The following is a 16,421-nucleotide window of genomic DNA, read 5'->3' as shown; positions in this document are numbered from 1 at the left end:
TCACACTCTATCGTTAAACAGATGTTGAATACGTGAGATGCACTAACCACTTAGTACCTATGAGTTTGTCGACCTATGTTCTAGTGACTGAATGGTGGTTTGTGAAATTTTCTCAGTAATTCCTTATTGTCATTAGCCTATAAAATTTTAAATTTAGGCTACTGTAGTGCTTTTAGAGAACAAATTTTATTACAGTCAGTACAAGTATTTCGATTTAATTGAACGCTTCATAGTACGAAAGAACATACGTACATTATGAATAACAACAGGAATTTAATTGATTGTAAAAATAAATATTCAGATTTAAATAAAAAAAGAACCCATTAAATTATCGACAATATAAACGTAAAATTACTTAGCTGAAAATAATAGCAATTTTCTTGCTATTGTAGGAGGATTATTCTTAGTGACATTGAGGTTGGACAATGGTAGACATGAATGTGTGTATTGAACTGATGACATTTCAATAGTTAATGCCTAATCTATATATAATTATACATCGTGTGTGTGTGTGCGTGTGTTTATGCGTTTTTGTAGCTGCATATGTGTGTTGTATGTGTGAGTGTGGTGTGTGTGTGAGTGAGTGTATGTTGCAATTTAACCCAACTTGTGTCACCAGGGGAATATTTGTGAATATCTGATAGGGGTTGAGTGAGGAGTTGAAATATGCCATAGATGGCAGGAGTGCAACTGCTGCAATTGTTTAAAAATTATATTTTAAATTAAATTCCATTTGTCTATTTCATAAATTTCTATTTAAAATTGTAGTATACATTTTGATAATACTTTGAACAAAAACTTTACGATTCATTTTATGTTTTGTTTGCAATGTAATAATGTCTTGCGTCTGATTTTCTAAAAAATACAAACGCCTTTTACTTAAATTTATTCTTATCTCGAAGTGGTTCTCACACAGACTCTAATCTTCTGAACCACTTTCAACCCTGTTATGTTATTCAAATCTAAACATTCTCCCCAACGTATTATTGCTCTATTCAATGTGTAGAAATAAATGGCTTGTGTCACCATGGGAATATTTGTGAATTCTAATTCTATTTCTAACTCGACGTTACACCAGTTCTAAATTTTACTTTTTTAAATTTTAATTATTATTTTAAATAAATTTAATCTTTCACATTTTTAAAACTTTTTAAATGAAATATTTTGCGATGTTTTGCTGAGAAAAACAAAAAAAAGAATAATTCGAAAAAAGAAAATTATAAATAAAAATACACAGAATTTTGTAGATTGTTTCGTCAGTAACAATGACCAAAAAACTTTTTACAATTTCAAAAAACGCCACAATTGTAAAATTTTACAAAACAGTGTTGGCTAAATTTCCTCATCAGAAGAGTTTGATCTCGAACCACTTGAACTCGAGTCAATTGTTCCTAATGATTCCCTTCTATCGTCTTCACTTACACCGTTTGACTGAACTATTTGATGAAAGATTTTTCCCAAAATGTTTAAAATTAAAATCTTTTTTAAAGGAGTTTTTTAAAAATTTTTAAAGGAGTTAAATCAGGTGTATTGACTTGTATTATTTTTGACACAGACTTAAAATCTTTGAATAAAATACGTAGCGAATTTTTAAAGGAGTTGATTCGAGTACATTAACATGTTTCATGTTTTGACACCAGCAAATAGCTATAAAAAAATCTACCTTCAGACGAACTTTTCTGTCTATATGTATAAAAGATGAAGCTTCCAATGCTAAGTACAGTCAAACCGATTGGTACGCTTGACACTACCAATGCCTTCCATGTTGCCATTTCTTATAAATTTGTGTAGTGAAGCAGTGTAGTTATTGATCAACATTGTTTGGTCCTTAATTTAAACTGACGTCTAGAATTCATCACGACGAATTGAAATATTGCTAACTGATAAACTATTTTAAAAATCCGTTACTTACTCAAAAAGGTTGAATATATAAAATTCAGATTTGGAATGTCTAAATGTGTGAAGCTGGTTACTTGCGCCTTTTATTTCATGAGAATGACATTCATTTCTCTGATGACCATTGACTGTTACGCTGATGCAGGTTGAATCCTCACAGTTCCCATTCGACTTCGAACAGTCTTTACAGTTTTTTTTTGGAATAAAATAACTTTTTGGAATAAAATAACTTCCAAATACGCCAAATAGGCAAAATTTAAACAAATTTATCAAAAATTTGGAATAAAAAAAAATCTAAATTATACAAAAACCAACCGAAAAAAGATCAAATTTTGCGATATGGAAATCTCATAACCTCTTTCATTGCAGAAGATTCCTGTCCATCCATCATCACACATTCCAGGGTGACAGAAATTCGCTTGCATATTGTTCATACAGAAGTGACTGGAGGTATCAACTGATTCGCTTTGGTAGAAGGAGAATGCTTTGAGAATTTGGGAAATTATGTATGTTAAATGTAGAGTTTATATCGCGGTTTCATTTATATTTTAGTTTGTTATTAGCTGATTATAACGTTTTAAAAAAATACAAATAGATCACGTAACTTTCAATTTGAACATCGTGCTCGTTATGTTACTTTAAAAATAATACTCTCTCTCTCTCTCTCATTAGAGAATTATTCACGTTACACAAGTTAACGAAAAAATGCAGGAAAGTGGGATAAGAAATGATGACGTCACTTAGGGACACACCCACCCCATTCAATTAAAAACTCGATTTGGATGAGGTAGGTAACCAGACACGTACCCATGACCAGAACCCAGTATAACAAAGGGTTCTGTTGAATTGATGTGGGTAAAGCTATCATGTAAATAAATTAACAATGACCCCTTGACCAGCCAACCTTTGTAGACGGAGAAGGCGTGGGTGGAGCCACAATTTTTGGTTGGGTCATCGCGGCAGAGCACGTCGCATTTGGAAATGTGCACCTGGTCACTAGGTGCAAACAGGTCGAACAGGTATCCACAAACACACATGGAGGAATTCTTTGTGAAGATAAGTTGAATGATGCTAAACAAACACTATACTGTGTGTTGTACTGTGTGTTATACTGCGTGTTATAATGTGTATTATATTGCGTGTGAACAGTGGCGGATCTAGACAACTTTGACAGGGGAAAAAGCAAAAATTTAGAAAATGTTTGAATTTTCACAGGGGGGTCAAAATTTCCCCCAGGGGTCAAAATTTTCCCCAGGGGTCAAAATTTTCCCGGAAGGACTAAGATTCTTGACAGTGTGACTGACGGCTTTTTTTGCTTATCACGTTCAATTTTTGGTCGATTTTACACATAAAAGAGTTCTTTTTCTGACTATTACTAAAAATAATTAGTTGCCCCTCTAGATCCACCACTGCGTGTGACTGTGAGTCTACCTTAAGAGCTACATGATCTGATTTGTGTTCCCTACAAAAGCTTAGGCAGTACGCAAACGTCATGTAATCATCTTTAAAATGATCTTTTGCCTTTTCCAAATTAATTTTTTCGTCGGAGTAACACCCAACCAAATCTTCTACTAAAATTTGACCTAGATGAAAAGATAAAATTAATAAAAAGTTTTATTTGACATTATCAGAATTCATATCTTTATTCGTAAGATGATACTAGAAAAAGTAGCATGACATAATTCAACCATATTATTATTATTATTATTGGTGTGTTTGTAAGCGCTCTTTAAAAAGATCTTAGAGGCCCTAACGATTATTGGCAGTACATTGCTAGCGCCCTTTAAAAAGATCTTAGAGGCCCTAACGATTATTGGCAGTACATTGCTAGCGCCCTTTAAAAAGATCTTAGAGGCCCTAACGATTATTGGCAGTACATTGCTTAGCACTTTATTAAAGTAATGCAATGAATGGAGAGGAAAAAGACATTAGCACGGGTAAGCTTGGACAAAAAGATGGTTTTTCAGCTTTTTACGAAATTAAATAACAGACAACGCAGGATCACGAAGGCCCCGAAACCATAATCTAATAACAATACATAATAAAATATACCATAATTTGTTGGATATACAAACTTCAAAATGTCAGCAAAAAAAAACACCAAACTATGCTTTATTTAAATACCATTGTATCACATTTCTTTTCCAATATTTCTTAGTCAATTTGTAGATTTCACACATAAATCCATCACACACATTGTATGTGATAAGCGTGGCAGTGACAGGCACCTTAACAATTACTCCATCTAGTTGCCCCTTATCCAAAAATAATATTCTAACAGTTCAAATTGTGTAAGAATGACGACGAACTGGAATAAACACTGTAGAAATGGGCTCCACCGCATGCTTTTCCGTCGGCACATGTGCTATTGCACATTGAAGATTCTAATAACTCATCAACCTCTGTTGAACAAAAGCATTCTGATCCGTTCTGAAATTGTCGTAGAGGTGTCTTGTTATGTTTTTTTGCATAGTTTAATTATAAAAAATTAACATTCGGGCACGTGGAAATAAATTGGTGAATTATTTTTATTTTTACACTTTACTGAGTTTGCTGTTTTTAAAAACGCCTTGTTTAAATCTGTCTGTATGTTTTCATGATCAATTTACAATTAATAAGAAGTTACAGTAAAAAAATTGTGAATAAAAACTTGAAAAATGAAAGTTCTTTTGCAAATTTTAAGGTTATTAAATGAATTGTAATATATTGAAAAAAAATTCAAATTTAACTTTTCATAAAGTCGCATATTTTATTTACTTATTTTTCTACTAACACGCATGCAAATGACGAGGCGATATATTGGGTATTGCTTGCAGAAATTGATGCATTCGTCCAAATTGGCCGCGTAGGACCTCTCAACGCAGTTCACGTACTTGAAGCAACCAATGTACAAAGTTGAGGGCATTTTTTCGACAGCTTTTTTTTGTTTAATGTTTCTGCCATGAACTGTATGAAAAATTATAGATTTTAATAAAGCTTTGTCAGTATACGAGTATACGCTTTAGAATAGTGCTGTGGTATCGATAATTTACCAACTTTTTTAGTTTGTGTGTATTTATTAAGAAATATAACTACTGCGTGGTCTGTGAATAAATTATGCTAATCATTAAATAAAATACCAAAGAGAGCATTTACCTTTGGCGGTTTTTAGCATTGAAATAAAAAATTTCATTGAGTTATGGCAGATTTACAAAAAAATTCTTTAATTGTCATTAAAATAATTTCGAAAACTAAACGAATGACACTCTTTTGTAATCTTGAAAATTTCTTTCAAAACCAGTTATTGCAAACTGATATCCAAACCTTTTTTTCCTATTTTACTAAAAAGAACAAGAATCGTCATATGTAATGAAGAAAATGTTAGCAGCATGAAGGAAGAGTAACTAACCCTCGATCTCACAGAGCGAACCACTCCAACCTGGCAGACATTTGAACGGCTCACAGGTTGCTTCTTTAGATGCTTCCAAGTCATTCATACAAAAGTGATAAACCCTGACTGCTTCTTCAAAATTCAGTACAGCCTTTACTTTAAAAAAATATTTTCTCAAATGAATTAGTTTTCAAATATCAGAATATATACTGTGATTTTTGAAAAATTTAATAAGCTTAATAATTGAAAAAATTGTTTTTGTATCAAGTGGAAAATTTAATAAACAAAATTATTTTGCATGCATACCGTCAAATACTAAATAATAACTATAATGTCCTCTTATGCATTCCCATATTTTGACCTGGTTGCCAACTTCCAAATGGTCGGTGCAAATACATTCTATTTCGCCCTGACGATTTTCAATCTTTTAATAAAGACTTGTCTATTTAACGTAAGATTTTAACTAAATCAGCAAAGCAACAGCTCACCCTAACAGCAGAGAATTTTGCCTGAGTCCCCCGACAACATTCAGCATAGACAACAGCATGACACATCTTTACAGACTGTGTATACACTTTACCGAAACACCCGTAAATTGAAGCGGGATATTTATCTTTAAAAAGTTTTAGGGATTGTTCAAATAATTGTAACAATGTTGTTTAAAATAGTTATTAAAGATTGCTAGCCTAAGGTAACAGAAGTCGTCACTGATATTGTTCTGCGTTGCGTCGGCACACACTTAATCTCGTCCACTGATTCAACGCAGACCAGGTCTTCTCCACAATTTCCATTATTAATATGGCAGCCTAAAGAAATAACAGTTGGTACGATAACAAAAAATTTGAACAAAATCGTTAAAATGTTATACTTCAATCATGGAAAACAAATAAAATCTGCTATCTAAAAAAGAATAATAAACTTTATCAAACCACAAACCAGCTTCATAGACATCAATGGAACCAAAAGCAAGTCTAGTTGTGGTTGATCTTTCTTCAGACTGCATGATGATGACGTATTTTGATTTCAGTTGCATATCTTGACAATTAACGCACATTGGCAAAGTAATGTGAGAAGCTTCGCCATCGTATTCAGAACACGTTTTGACAAAATTTCTTATGTCGAGTCTGGCAGATATGTCAAGTGTTTCGTTGAGTTTAATACGAAATCTGTCTAGAGCATTAATACCTGAAGTTTTATTGTTTTTCAGTTCATTTCAGTTTGTGTGTTATTGGAATTGAACAAATATTAATTATAAAATGTAAAAAAAAACAATTTAAAGTAACAAACACACATTATTCAATTATTTTTATTTTGTTAGTATGATGAAAAAAAAGGAAATAAGTTTACAAGAACCACAAGACTCTAGACTGGAATTCTTGATTCTTCAATAGAATATTGTCTATAATTTTAGTTATTGCAGATAAAACTTATAAACAAATGATTGAAGATAGTTGCAGTTAAAAACTGCAATGATTGCACTGAGTAATGTTCGATATTGAGAAACCAAAACAACAACAACAACATCAACAAAAACATCCAAACCTAACAATACATAACTAAAAATTCTACTTAAAACAAAGCCTCATTCAAACGGATATAACGCAATCAGTCGACAGTACACGAAGACAACCAAGGACGCAAACAAAGTAAAAGAATGATAAAATTAAAAATTAGGGACAACTTATTTGAATTAAACTTTATCCCATTATGATCTTAGTTATCTTAGACCTCAATGAAAAAAAAAACTTGAAAAAAATTGAAAAAAAAAACTTGCTCAACGGCTTGTAGACCATGAGATTATTGACGCACACCCTTCCTACTCGATACAGTTTTTTCAATTCAACCCAGCAAAAAGCATTTGAATTAATTTCTTGTACAACTACAATATAACTTTGCTGAAAAAAATATGGATTAATGGAATTGTTGAAAGGGGATGAACAACGCTCCATGATCCCATCATTGAGGCGTATAAATAGTTTGTAGTCTGCAGGTGTTTTTTTTTTCAAAAACAGTAGTATTATCATTTAGTTTAAGCAATAATATATTATACTGAACGTCTGCATTCGTTGTCGCTAGTTTTGTACATCGGATAAGGACATGCACACACTGTTCTAGGACCAATATCATGTATTCTAATGTCAAATTGAACATGTTTCATAGTGCAACGACATTGACTCTCATTAAACGGAATATCTAAACAATTTAGGTAAAAATTATTTTTTTAAATTAATTAATTAAATAGTAAAAGTTAACAATTGAAGGTCATTATCAAAAGTAAAAAAAAAATAGGTGCATTGCATTTTTTATAATATACAGTCATGTAACAAAAAAACTAGAAAAGTTTTTAATTTCTAAGTTTAATTTTCAGACGTTTTAGAAACTTCAGCCTTTCCTAATGGTGTAAAAAAACTTTTGGTAGGATCTTAACTGATGTAAGCAGCCAATGTATGGTCAGTTGAACATAGAGGAAGTAAATACAAAATCGATTGATATATTTAGATCTATCCAAATTTATTTTTCAATTAAGGACCAAAAAAGCTTTTTAAAATTATTCTGCATGATGTTGGTCGTATGACGCGTCGGAATGGTTGGACAAATAATCAGAAAAAAAATTTGCAAAAATATTATTTTTGAAAAATTTTTGAAAAGGTTCCAGTAACGACATTTTATATGCTACAAGTTTGAATGACTTTTAATCGAAACTAGATGACTTTTTAAAAAGATGAATTGAAGGGCCACTGGAGAAGGAAGTTTTGATTTATTGAACTGAGAAGGTTTATTCAACTGACATTTAGTAATGACTAATAAGAACATACAAACCTCTTTTCCTGCAATTAATATCCGACCATCCTTCATTGCAACCCCTGGAGCATTCATCAAACAGATCGTAACCATCTACGTTGGTGGAACTTTTACAGTGAGAATAAGCTGAAAAACCGTCATCTAGCAGTAAGTGCACACGCGCTGAAATATGAGATTAGTTTTTATTTGAATTAAAATGTGCTTTAAAATGAGTGGAGTGAAAATAACTTGCAAATTATTTGGCTTGAAATGTCCCTAATAAAATTAGTAAAAATTTTTTTTGAAAAAACTTGACGACTAAAATCCCAACAACAACAGTTAATTAAAATACTGATAACAATCACCTCCGTATAAAAAATGGGACACGCTTGAAGTATTTTTTCTTTCATAGAACCCAGTAACTTCTGACCATGAAAAAAAACGGAGTCTAAGACACGTTTTAACAATAATTATCTTCAGATAATCAAACAAACAAATAATATCAAGCGTCCAGCATTCTAAAAATAATAAAAGCAAAATTTTTGAATCCTATATATATATATATATATATAAAATTTTTGATAAAAATAAACCAAAATTTTTGTTTATTTTATGCATGATAGAACAGAAAAGCTTTTTTCAGTATTCCTATACCATCTTCGGTGTTCAAATTGATATGTTGTGGTTGTGCCCAGATGCTCAAATATTTTTATACTGTGCCTTTGTGTTGGTTCTTTGTTTGTTTAAATTTAGGGTTTAGACTATCATAAATACAATTATTTATATAGATCACTGCGTTTTCGGCATTATTCATAATACGCAATATACCGAAAACGCCGCAGTGATCTTTATAAATAATTGTATTGTTTGTTTAAAGTGAATATTTAGTTTTACAATCTTCAACGTCGTAAAATGTAACACTTTTACGTGTTTTCATTATCGATGATTCCTCTGTTTCTAAATTTATTGGTAGGAAGAATTCCAATTGCCCGTTGTTGAATATTTATTATCGGATGTCTTCGTTTTATGAGTATTGATTCGGCTAGTCGTAAATTATAATGGTTGTTATTGTAATGTAAGATTTCAACATTGTGTTCCAAGAATTGTTTAATAATTTTAGTTTTGTTTTTCTCTTTCATGTGATTCTCCAGTTTGTACGTACATCGTGACTCTTCTCGATAACTTGGTCGTCGTCATACGTTCCGGGACCCACTGTATTGCCATTCTTGTCGGGAGTATTGCTAAAACCTTTTGTTGTTTGTTTATCAGAAGTTGTTTTTTGTCTATGAGAATATATATATTATTATTTAGATGATAATTTATGTTAGGAGACATAAATAAATATAGATTATATGTAGATATATTTTAAAGTAAGTATGTAATTATAATGATAGTTAGGTTATAATAGTAGCTCACGAAGAGACAGCAAATTTACAGACGTAAAGCAGCTTAATATAAGGTAATTTAACGTATAATTAATCAGAGCATATTATACTATGTATAATAAGAAAGAGGTGATATAGAATAAGAAGTGACAGGTTAATAGGAGCGAGACAACTAGTGAGGCTCTTAGGAGCGAGGTCTCCTGATATGTAATCGGCGAGCACAATATATGTATATGTATATATATATATATATATATATATATATATATATACCGTTACGGTTAATATATCACGCGTGAAATACTATTTCTTGCTCACTTTCATACTTATCTCACACTCTAACCATGTTTTTTTTAAACAGCTGACCACCCTCACATATATACTTATCTCGCCAATTTCGAACAATGAATCTCATTAGTTGCGGAGGTCATTCTGGCTCTCGCGTTCTCACTTCTATTCTTTTCTCACCAGTACTAATTAATGAAATTTTCTTTGTGTCGATGGTCAAGTCTTATTTTTATTTTTTTATTTTGAATATTTAAAAAAATTTAGGAGCACTGAATTAGAGTGAGAGTAAGAGAGTGTGTGCCATCTCAGTCAAAAATTATATCTTTAGTTTTGATGACTTGAAACTCCAACACTGAAATACGCTGACACAAAACCATTTATTTTAAGTACTGATGCGTCTACAATTGCTGTATATTATATTTTGCAGCAAAAAGAATCACATGTCAACCGCTTTCGAACAGGATGAAAAAATTATGAAGAGGATCAGAAAAAATAACGTCCAAGCAACCAACGAAAACGAAAGTATTAAACTACGAATATACTACACCAACCAAAGAACGTCATCTCATCTGATGCAAAACAACGGCTCTAGTAAGCAAGAATCGATAATGGATCATAGCTATCTAATATATTTGTTCAAATGTAATATTGATGAGTGTGGGCACCATAATTCCCAATACATTGGTATGACCAATATACAAATGTTAATGACTCTCACAGTTGTAATTATGGCATCTAAATTCATATATTACAAACATGATGAGACATGCAGAAACATGAAACATTATTTGAATGATGCAAAATGACTTGAAATCAACAAATTTGTAAACTGTATAAGATTGTGAACATTTTGATCATTTAATAACTAATTACCTATTATCAACTTTTTCATACTTTTCACTGTATATTGCATCGATTGTCGGAATATTAGGATAGAACTCTAAGAACTCTATCGAGTCAGGTAGGCGATTGAAGCATGAACATTTACCGTCTTCCTTTGGTGGTTATATTAAATAATCTCTAAGTTTTGAATATAAATAATTATAATAGAATGGTTAAAAACATTAAAATTGCTGCTAGCACTTGCTGAAAAATTAATTTTTTTTGTTTATTTGTTGGTGAAATTTTCCTTTGCAATGGTTAATCTTCACGATACCACACCAAGAGGATAGGTGTCATACACGAGTTCACGATTCGTTTTCAGCTTCAGACTGATTGACGTTTTGTCATAACAAGCTTCTTGCGCAGTCTTTGGAACGTTGGTCCTGCAATGGAAAGACATCTTTTTGCTTCTACGTCACATCTTTCCTCTGCAGTTTTCCTGGCTGATATAATAGTTGACCATCTTTATGGCATTTTCATCAATTTTAAACTTTGGCAAGGGTCTGCTTTTTGGTAACAGCCATGTTTTCTGTTACTTTATAGTTTATTTTTAATCCAAACCTTGTAATTTCTTAGAACTTATCTGGTATTTTAATTTAACATAATCGCGCGTGGTTCACGTTTTACGTTCACACTTTTTCTTAATTCCTTTTAAACCAGTCCTTCTCTCTGGCTCTCACCCTCTCTCTTTACCTACTTCACAGTCACTTTTGAATTTTGGAGCAGATCTTATGGCTTATTTATCTATTTGCAAAATTCAATGGAGACTGTTAATTATCAGGAAAAGAGTGTTTTAAAAATTGATTAATTGAATAAATTGAATTTTTTGTTTTAACGCTCCAGTTTAAATTATTTTTCAAACTGAAGAGAAAAAAATCTAACAATGTTTTGAAAGTAAATTGATTTTATCTCTTGGCAAAACTTCAGACACATATTGAGAATGAGCGGGATGTTACTTCTCAGTGTTATTTCTGGCAGATATTTTTCCTTCACGTAGCCCAATAAAACATTCCTAGGCCATATCTGCGGAACTACTAAAATTGTAAAATCAAGAGAAATTATAAAGTAGACATAACAAACTTTGTTTGAATGGTTTACATGGTAAAAAAATATTCGACTAAACATTTATAACAACTGGCAAAGATATATTATTGAAAAAAATTTCATAAATGAAAAGAGTAAAGTGAACCACCTTTTATAACTAATCTCGGCGTCAGACCAAAAGTCCTTTCTGGACAAGTTCCCAGGCACAAGCAAGGCATGACTGTGGCGTGGATGGCGTTGATCTGTTGACACATTAAACTATCTCCGCTGATCTTCGCAAAACAAATTCACAAAGTCACGTTTTAGGTAAATATGATAAAAAAAACGCAAACCTACAGACCACGAACAACGAATGACTTGAAACACAACAATTTGCTAAAATTTAAGAGACCTGCTCAACTATTTTTTTATGCGTGTCTTGCTCAAACATGACCACGTATAATCATCAAAAATTTAATGACACGATTGAAATATTGAGACCCCATAGCGGGTTAACATAACAAACACATACTGAGTATGCTATAAATTCGTCCTGCCATTCACTAAGTACACTTTTATAATCATCACAAGGTACCAACTTTGAATCATCAAATGGTGTTGGTTCAAAATATTTACCATGTAGCACCACGCATCCTGCAAAATCTGAATCAATTGTGATTGACTGGTTTTATATTTATTTCAAACGTGCAAACTCTACAGTGGCATAATTTAAATTAAATTTCTAACTGTTTTTTATGATGTACATCGATTAAATTGAAAGTAGTCAAATTTGATAAAAACGTGTTTACTAACTATTTATTTATTACCTAATAAAAGTTCCTACCTATATTATTAAAATTATATTAAAAATTGGACCAAATTGAACATTTGGTATTTCCTAGAAATGCACCAAATATTCGGATTACCGAACACCAAAAACCCACAAATGTGGAAAAAGTTTTGCTTTTTAAAATAGAGAACAAAGTATTAAAAAAGCAATAGGCGGTTCATGTCCGGTCCATCCGACAATTCTTTATCAAAATAATATTCAATTTCATGTTCAAAATTGGTTGTTTTAACAACTATGATGGCTAAAATAGCATTTCTGTTAATATTAATAATATTAATCATCTAATGTTTTGGAATCTCAAAGTTATAGCTTTTGAACAAAATTTGCAATTTTTGGATATTCGACCTTTAAAACGGAAATGCTGAATATTTTGTACATTTCTAGCATATTCATTTTGGTTCTGACAGAATTTAGGTTAATCTATGTTAATTTTCCAAAAAAAAAATTTATTGAGATAAAAAACAATAATAAATTTATTATAGCTAGATTGGAGTTTTTATTCGTTTTTCTATCTTAAAATTTAACGTTGTTACAAAATGCTCTAATTAAAATAGTAAAAAAATTGACATATATTCAAATAAACGTTCAACAAAGTTTGCATTTGAAGCAGCTGTGTTTATCTATCGGAAATCTTGAACCTACGGATAAACGAACTCTTGACGATCGTCGGAAGCTACAACATTGGGGTTGGAAGTATAGAGATTATTGAAGTTATAACATCGGTGTTGGTAGTTACGTACGAGGTACAAGGATTTACAACAATATTAATTATTAGAAAATAGGTCCAATCACCAGCTAACCTGGATATAAGATTTTCCGTAAAGCTCTCGAAGCATGCAGCATCGAGACAAGAACCAGCAATGCAAACTTTTGATTCATTCTTCAAACTCCAGAATAGTCTGATTTCGACAAATGATTTTGTGACTTCTAATCTGAAATCAACTAAACGTTATATATTTAAAAAAATATCGATCAGTTGAGCAGATGAAGTTTAATCGGTTTAATGAATTCCATAAAAATAAATTTTTACAGATTGGTCAAAAATTTGAAATGTAATAAATATTAAACATGTACGTTGCAGTCAGTGTAAGCAGAAATCTATGAATACCGAGTTTAAAAATAACAACAATGTCGTCATCAAAGAATTATTATAGCTCATATTTATATTTCTGTAACAAATTTTTTGTAGACTTATTAATTATTCATATAACACTTCTTGAAAAATTTTTTTTTATACAAAGGACAAACAAATTACATAATTTAGAAGATAACATTGATAACAAGTTAAAAATTTAGTGATTTTTAAAAATTTTCATTGTCCAAAATAAACATAAAATCTTAAAATGGTCTAGAAACCAAAAATAAGTGTTTTTTAACGGTCACCAGTTACTTATTTAATAACAACATAATCATATCATATCTAACGAAGACTTATTATCATCATTATAATTATTATTCACAAGCACAAAAAGTAACCATGCACCTGTATCAGTGCCTTAACTATAATAGAATTTATAAACAGAAGATAAACAACTGTGAGAATGCTCAATGGCAAAAACGATAGTTTCAGTCTCATAAAAAAAATTAGAAAACATCAGAATCCGACCTGCCGTCCGGGTTTGTTTGAACACAAAAATTAAATAACATTAATTTTATTTAACTATTTAGGCCGCTACCAATAAGTATTAATATTTCGCTATAGTATGTCATAAAATGTATCTATACGAAGTGCTGGAAGTAATTTAATTAATTAATTAATTGATTACAGACTGTTTCTGTCGTTAAACTGGTAGTGGTAAACTGTTTCATTGTAGAGGAGAATTCTTAAAAATTATTTTCATTATTTTTCGTTGAAATCCTACTCTTTTTAAACTGTTCACATGTCCGATTAGAGACTCGTTACAATTCAAAAATAGGCCGCTCTAAAAATATTTCGGAGAATAATCTAGAAATATTCAAAAAATTATGTCCAATAAGCAAGTTTGCCAAAATATATAAATGTATAAATGAAATGAGACGTTCTGCTCCACCAGTTAGCGAAAACTTATAAAAAATTCAAAACCACACAATTCAAAAGGGCCGCATATGTACTTAAATAGCAAATTTAAGTTTTTAAAATTTTTGGCTCCTTTTAAAATAAAATAGCCCGGCGGCCGCGGACAATAGTTTGTCCACCCCTGGTGTAGATCATAAATTTGGTTACTTTTGAGAATTATACTTGGTAGTTTTTGTTCGTATTTAGGACTCTGAAATTTCTGTTACTTGAGTCTTCTTGCTACGTGTGTTTGATTGCCTCTGTTTCCCAATTTATTTTATATTTTAAATGAGCCTGGTTCCAATTCCCTTCAAGATATTTTTTTAAATGTCGTTGTATAAATATAAAATATTATGTAATTATTCAATCAACAATCCGATTCGAGTTTTTAAATTAAAAACACTTTTAAATCAAAGTTTAAATTATGTATTTTATGTAATATAATGTATAATAATTTTTTTTCATAAAAATATTAAATCGAATCTCTGAATGTACAATATTCATTTTCGTCAATAATTCCCCCGCCGTGTATTGATCACAGTAACTTACAACATTTGTCAACTGCCTAAGCTCTACAAGCTATGATGGATGTATTCTTAGCTGTCCTTTTGTTCTTGCAGACGCACTGCATGTTATTCTTCAGCAGGTTGGGACAGTTCTTGCTCGGAGATTTCACGCACTTGCCACTGTCAGCTTTGAAGCAAACCTTGCAGTACGAGTTGCAGGGCAGCCAGAGTTTTCCAGTCAATCCAGACGTAGCAGGTGAACATCTGCTCCAGTCTTAATTCAAGTGAAATAATTCATTCATACAATTTATAAGAGCTGAATAGTTAATTGACTTGGAGGAAAAAATATTTATCTAGTGATGTTTCGTTAACAAATTTAAGTTTATGCAGCAGATGGCTAACCATCCCAGCAGCCTTTGATACTACAGAAGACAGGGTCAGAAGACAGTAGTAGTAGTGCAACTACCACACTACAGACAACAAAAACTACTTTCATGTTTGCTGTTTTGAAAATAAATATGAAAAAGTTATCTAATAAATGATCAGACTGCTTTTGAACTGTTTGAAGGATATCTCGAATTTATAATAAGGTATAATTGATGATGATGATGAATTATGCTCATGTGAATGTATACAAGTGTATATATGTATGAACGTATGTATGTATGTATGTGTGTAAGTATGTATGTGCGTGTGTGTGTGCGTGTGTATGTATACATGTATGTATGTAGGTACGTACCTGCGTACGTATGCATGCATATATGTGTACGCACGTACGTACGTGTTTATGTATGAACCCATAACTGATTAGAACTATAAGGAAGTAATAATCATATCCGGGTTAAACGCTTCGTACAGACAGGTATTTTAACGCTCCATCCAAAATACAGAAAGAATTATATTTTTGAAGTAAAATAGAGAAAGATTGCTTTACATAACTCTTATCTAATGGGTCACCCGATACTTCTACAATCCTGCTACAGAGTTCATTCAAAAAACTCTGAGTCTGAAAATCGGTTGGACCAAAGGTCTCAAGATAGACTGGCTGAAAAATTTTGCTATCTGCCAGAGCCGCATATTTTGAATTTTTAAAGTCTGCGGCTCTTAAGGCAGCGGCACCCGCCTCCTGTGAGGTAAGATTAATGTACTTTTCAGCCATGGTATGGGGGAACGTAACATCCCATGCAAGGGAACGTCCATGCGCCCATGGTGAATGTATGTATGTATGCATGTACGTGTGTATGTATGTAAGTGTGAATGTATTCATTCATTCTTAAACAAACATAATCAATTATGAGCCGGATCTTAACAATTACCTTTTCAACGTAAAAACATCAGCCTATCCAAGCAACATTCAACACACCGTTATTAATTAGCTAGTAAGTAGCCAATTAATTTGAAGAAA

General features: G+C 31.6%; 3 protein-coding genes across 3 annotated transcripts; all 3 read right to left on the bottom strand.

The window, feature by feature from the left end:
- Positions 1–891: 891 nt before the first annotated feature.
- On the bottom strand, positions 892–5,820 carry HELRODRAFT_174126 (hypothetical protein; the record flags this gene model as incomplete). Its single annotated transcript, XM_009020671.1, has 11 exons — positions 892–1,080; positions 1,844–1,845; positions 1,974–2,078; positions 2,252–2,380; positions 2,801–2,942; positions 3,328–3,479; positions 4,176–4,347; positions 4,670–4,842; positions 5,285–5,422; positions 5,573–5,675; positions 5,755–5,820. 11 exons carry the CDS (start codon positions 5,818–5,820, stop codon positions 892–894), a joined length of 1,371 nt encoding a protein of 456 aa, XP_009018919.1.
- Positions 5,821–5,947: 127 nt separating this feature from the next.
- On the bottom strand, positions 5,948–11,002 carry HELRODRAFT_174125 (hypothetical protein; the record flags this gene model as incomplete). The annotated part of the gene is made up of 7 exons (XM_009020670.1): positions 5,948–6,072; positions 6,203–6,451; positions 7,322–7,459; positions 8,087–8,230; positions 9,206–9,330; positions 10,594–10,715; positions 10,877–11,002. 7 exons carry the CDS (start codon positions 11,000–11,002, stop codon positions 5,948–5,950), a joined length of 1,029 nt encoding a protein of 342 aa, XP_009018918.1.
- Positions 11,003–15,075: 4,073 nt separating this feature from the next.
- Positions 15,076–15,291, bottom strand: HELRODRAFT_80881 (hypothetical protein; the record flags this gene model as incomplete). The annotated part of the gene is made up of 1 exon (XM_009020669.1): positions 15,076–15,291. A coding segment is annotated over one exon (216 nt), but the record flags the coding sequence as incomplete, so codon positions are not given.
- Positions 15,292–16,421: the final 1,130 nt, after the last annotated feature.

This window comes from Helobdella robusta, assembly GCF_000326865.2.
Source record: "Helobdella robusta unplaced genomic scaffold HELROscaffold_28, whole genome shotgun sequence".
NCBI lineage: Eukaryota > Metazoa > Annelida > Clitellata > Rhynchobdellida > Glossiphoniidae > Helobdella > Helobdella robusta.
Note: the sequence above shows the minus strand (reverse complement) of the source record. Positions and strands in the feature narration are given on the sequence as shown.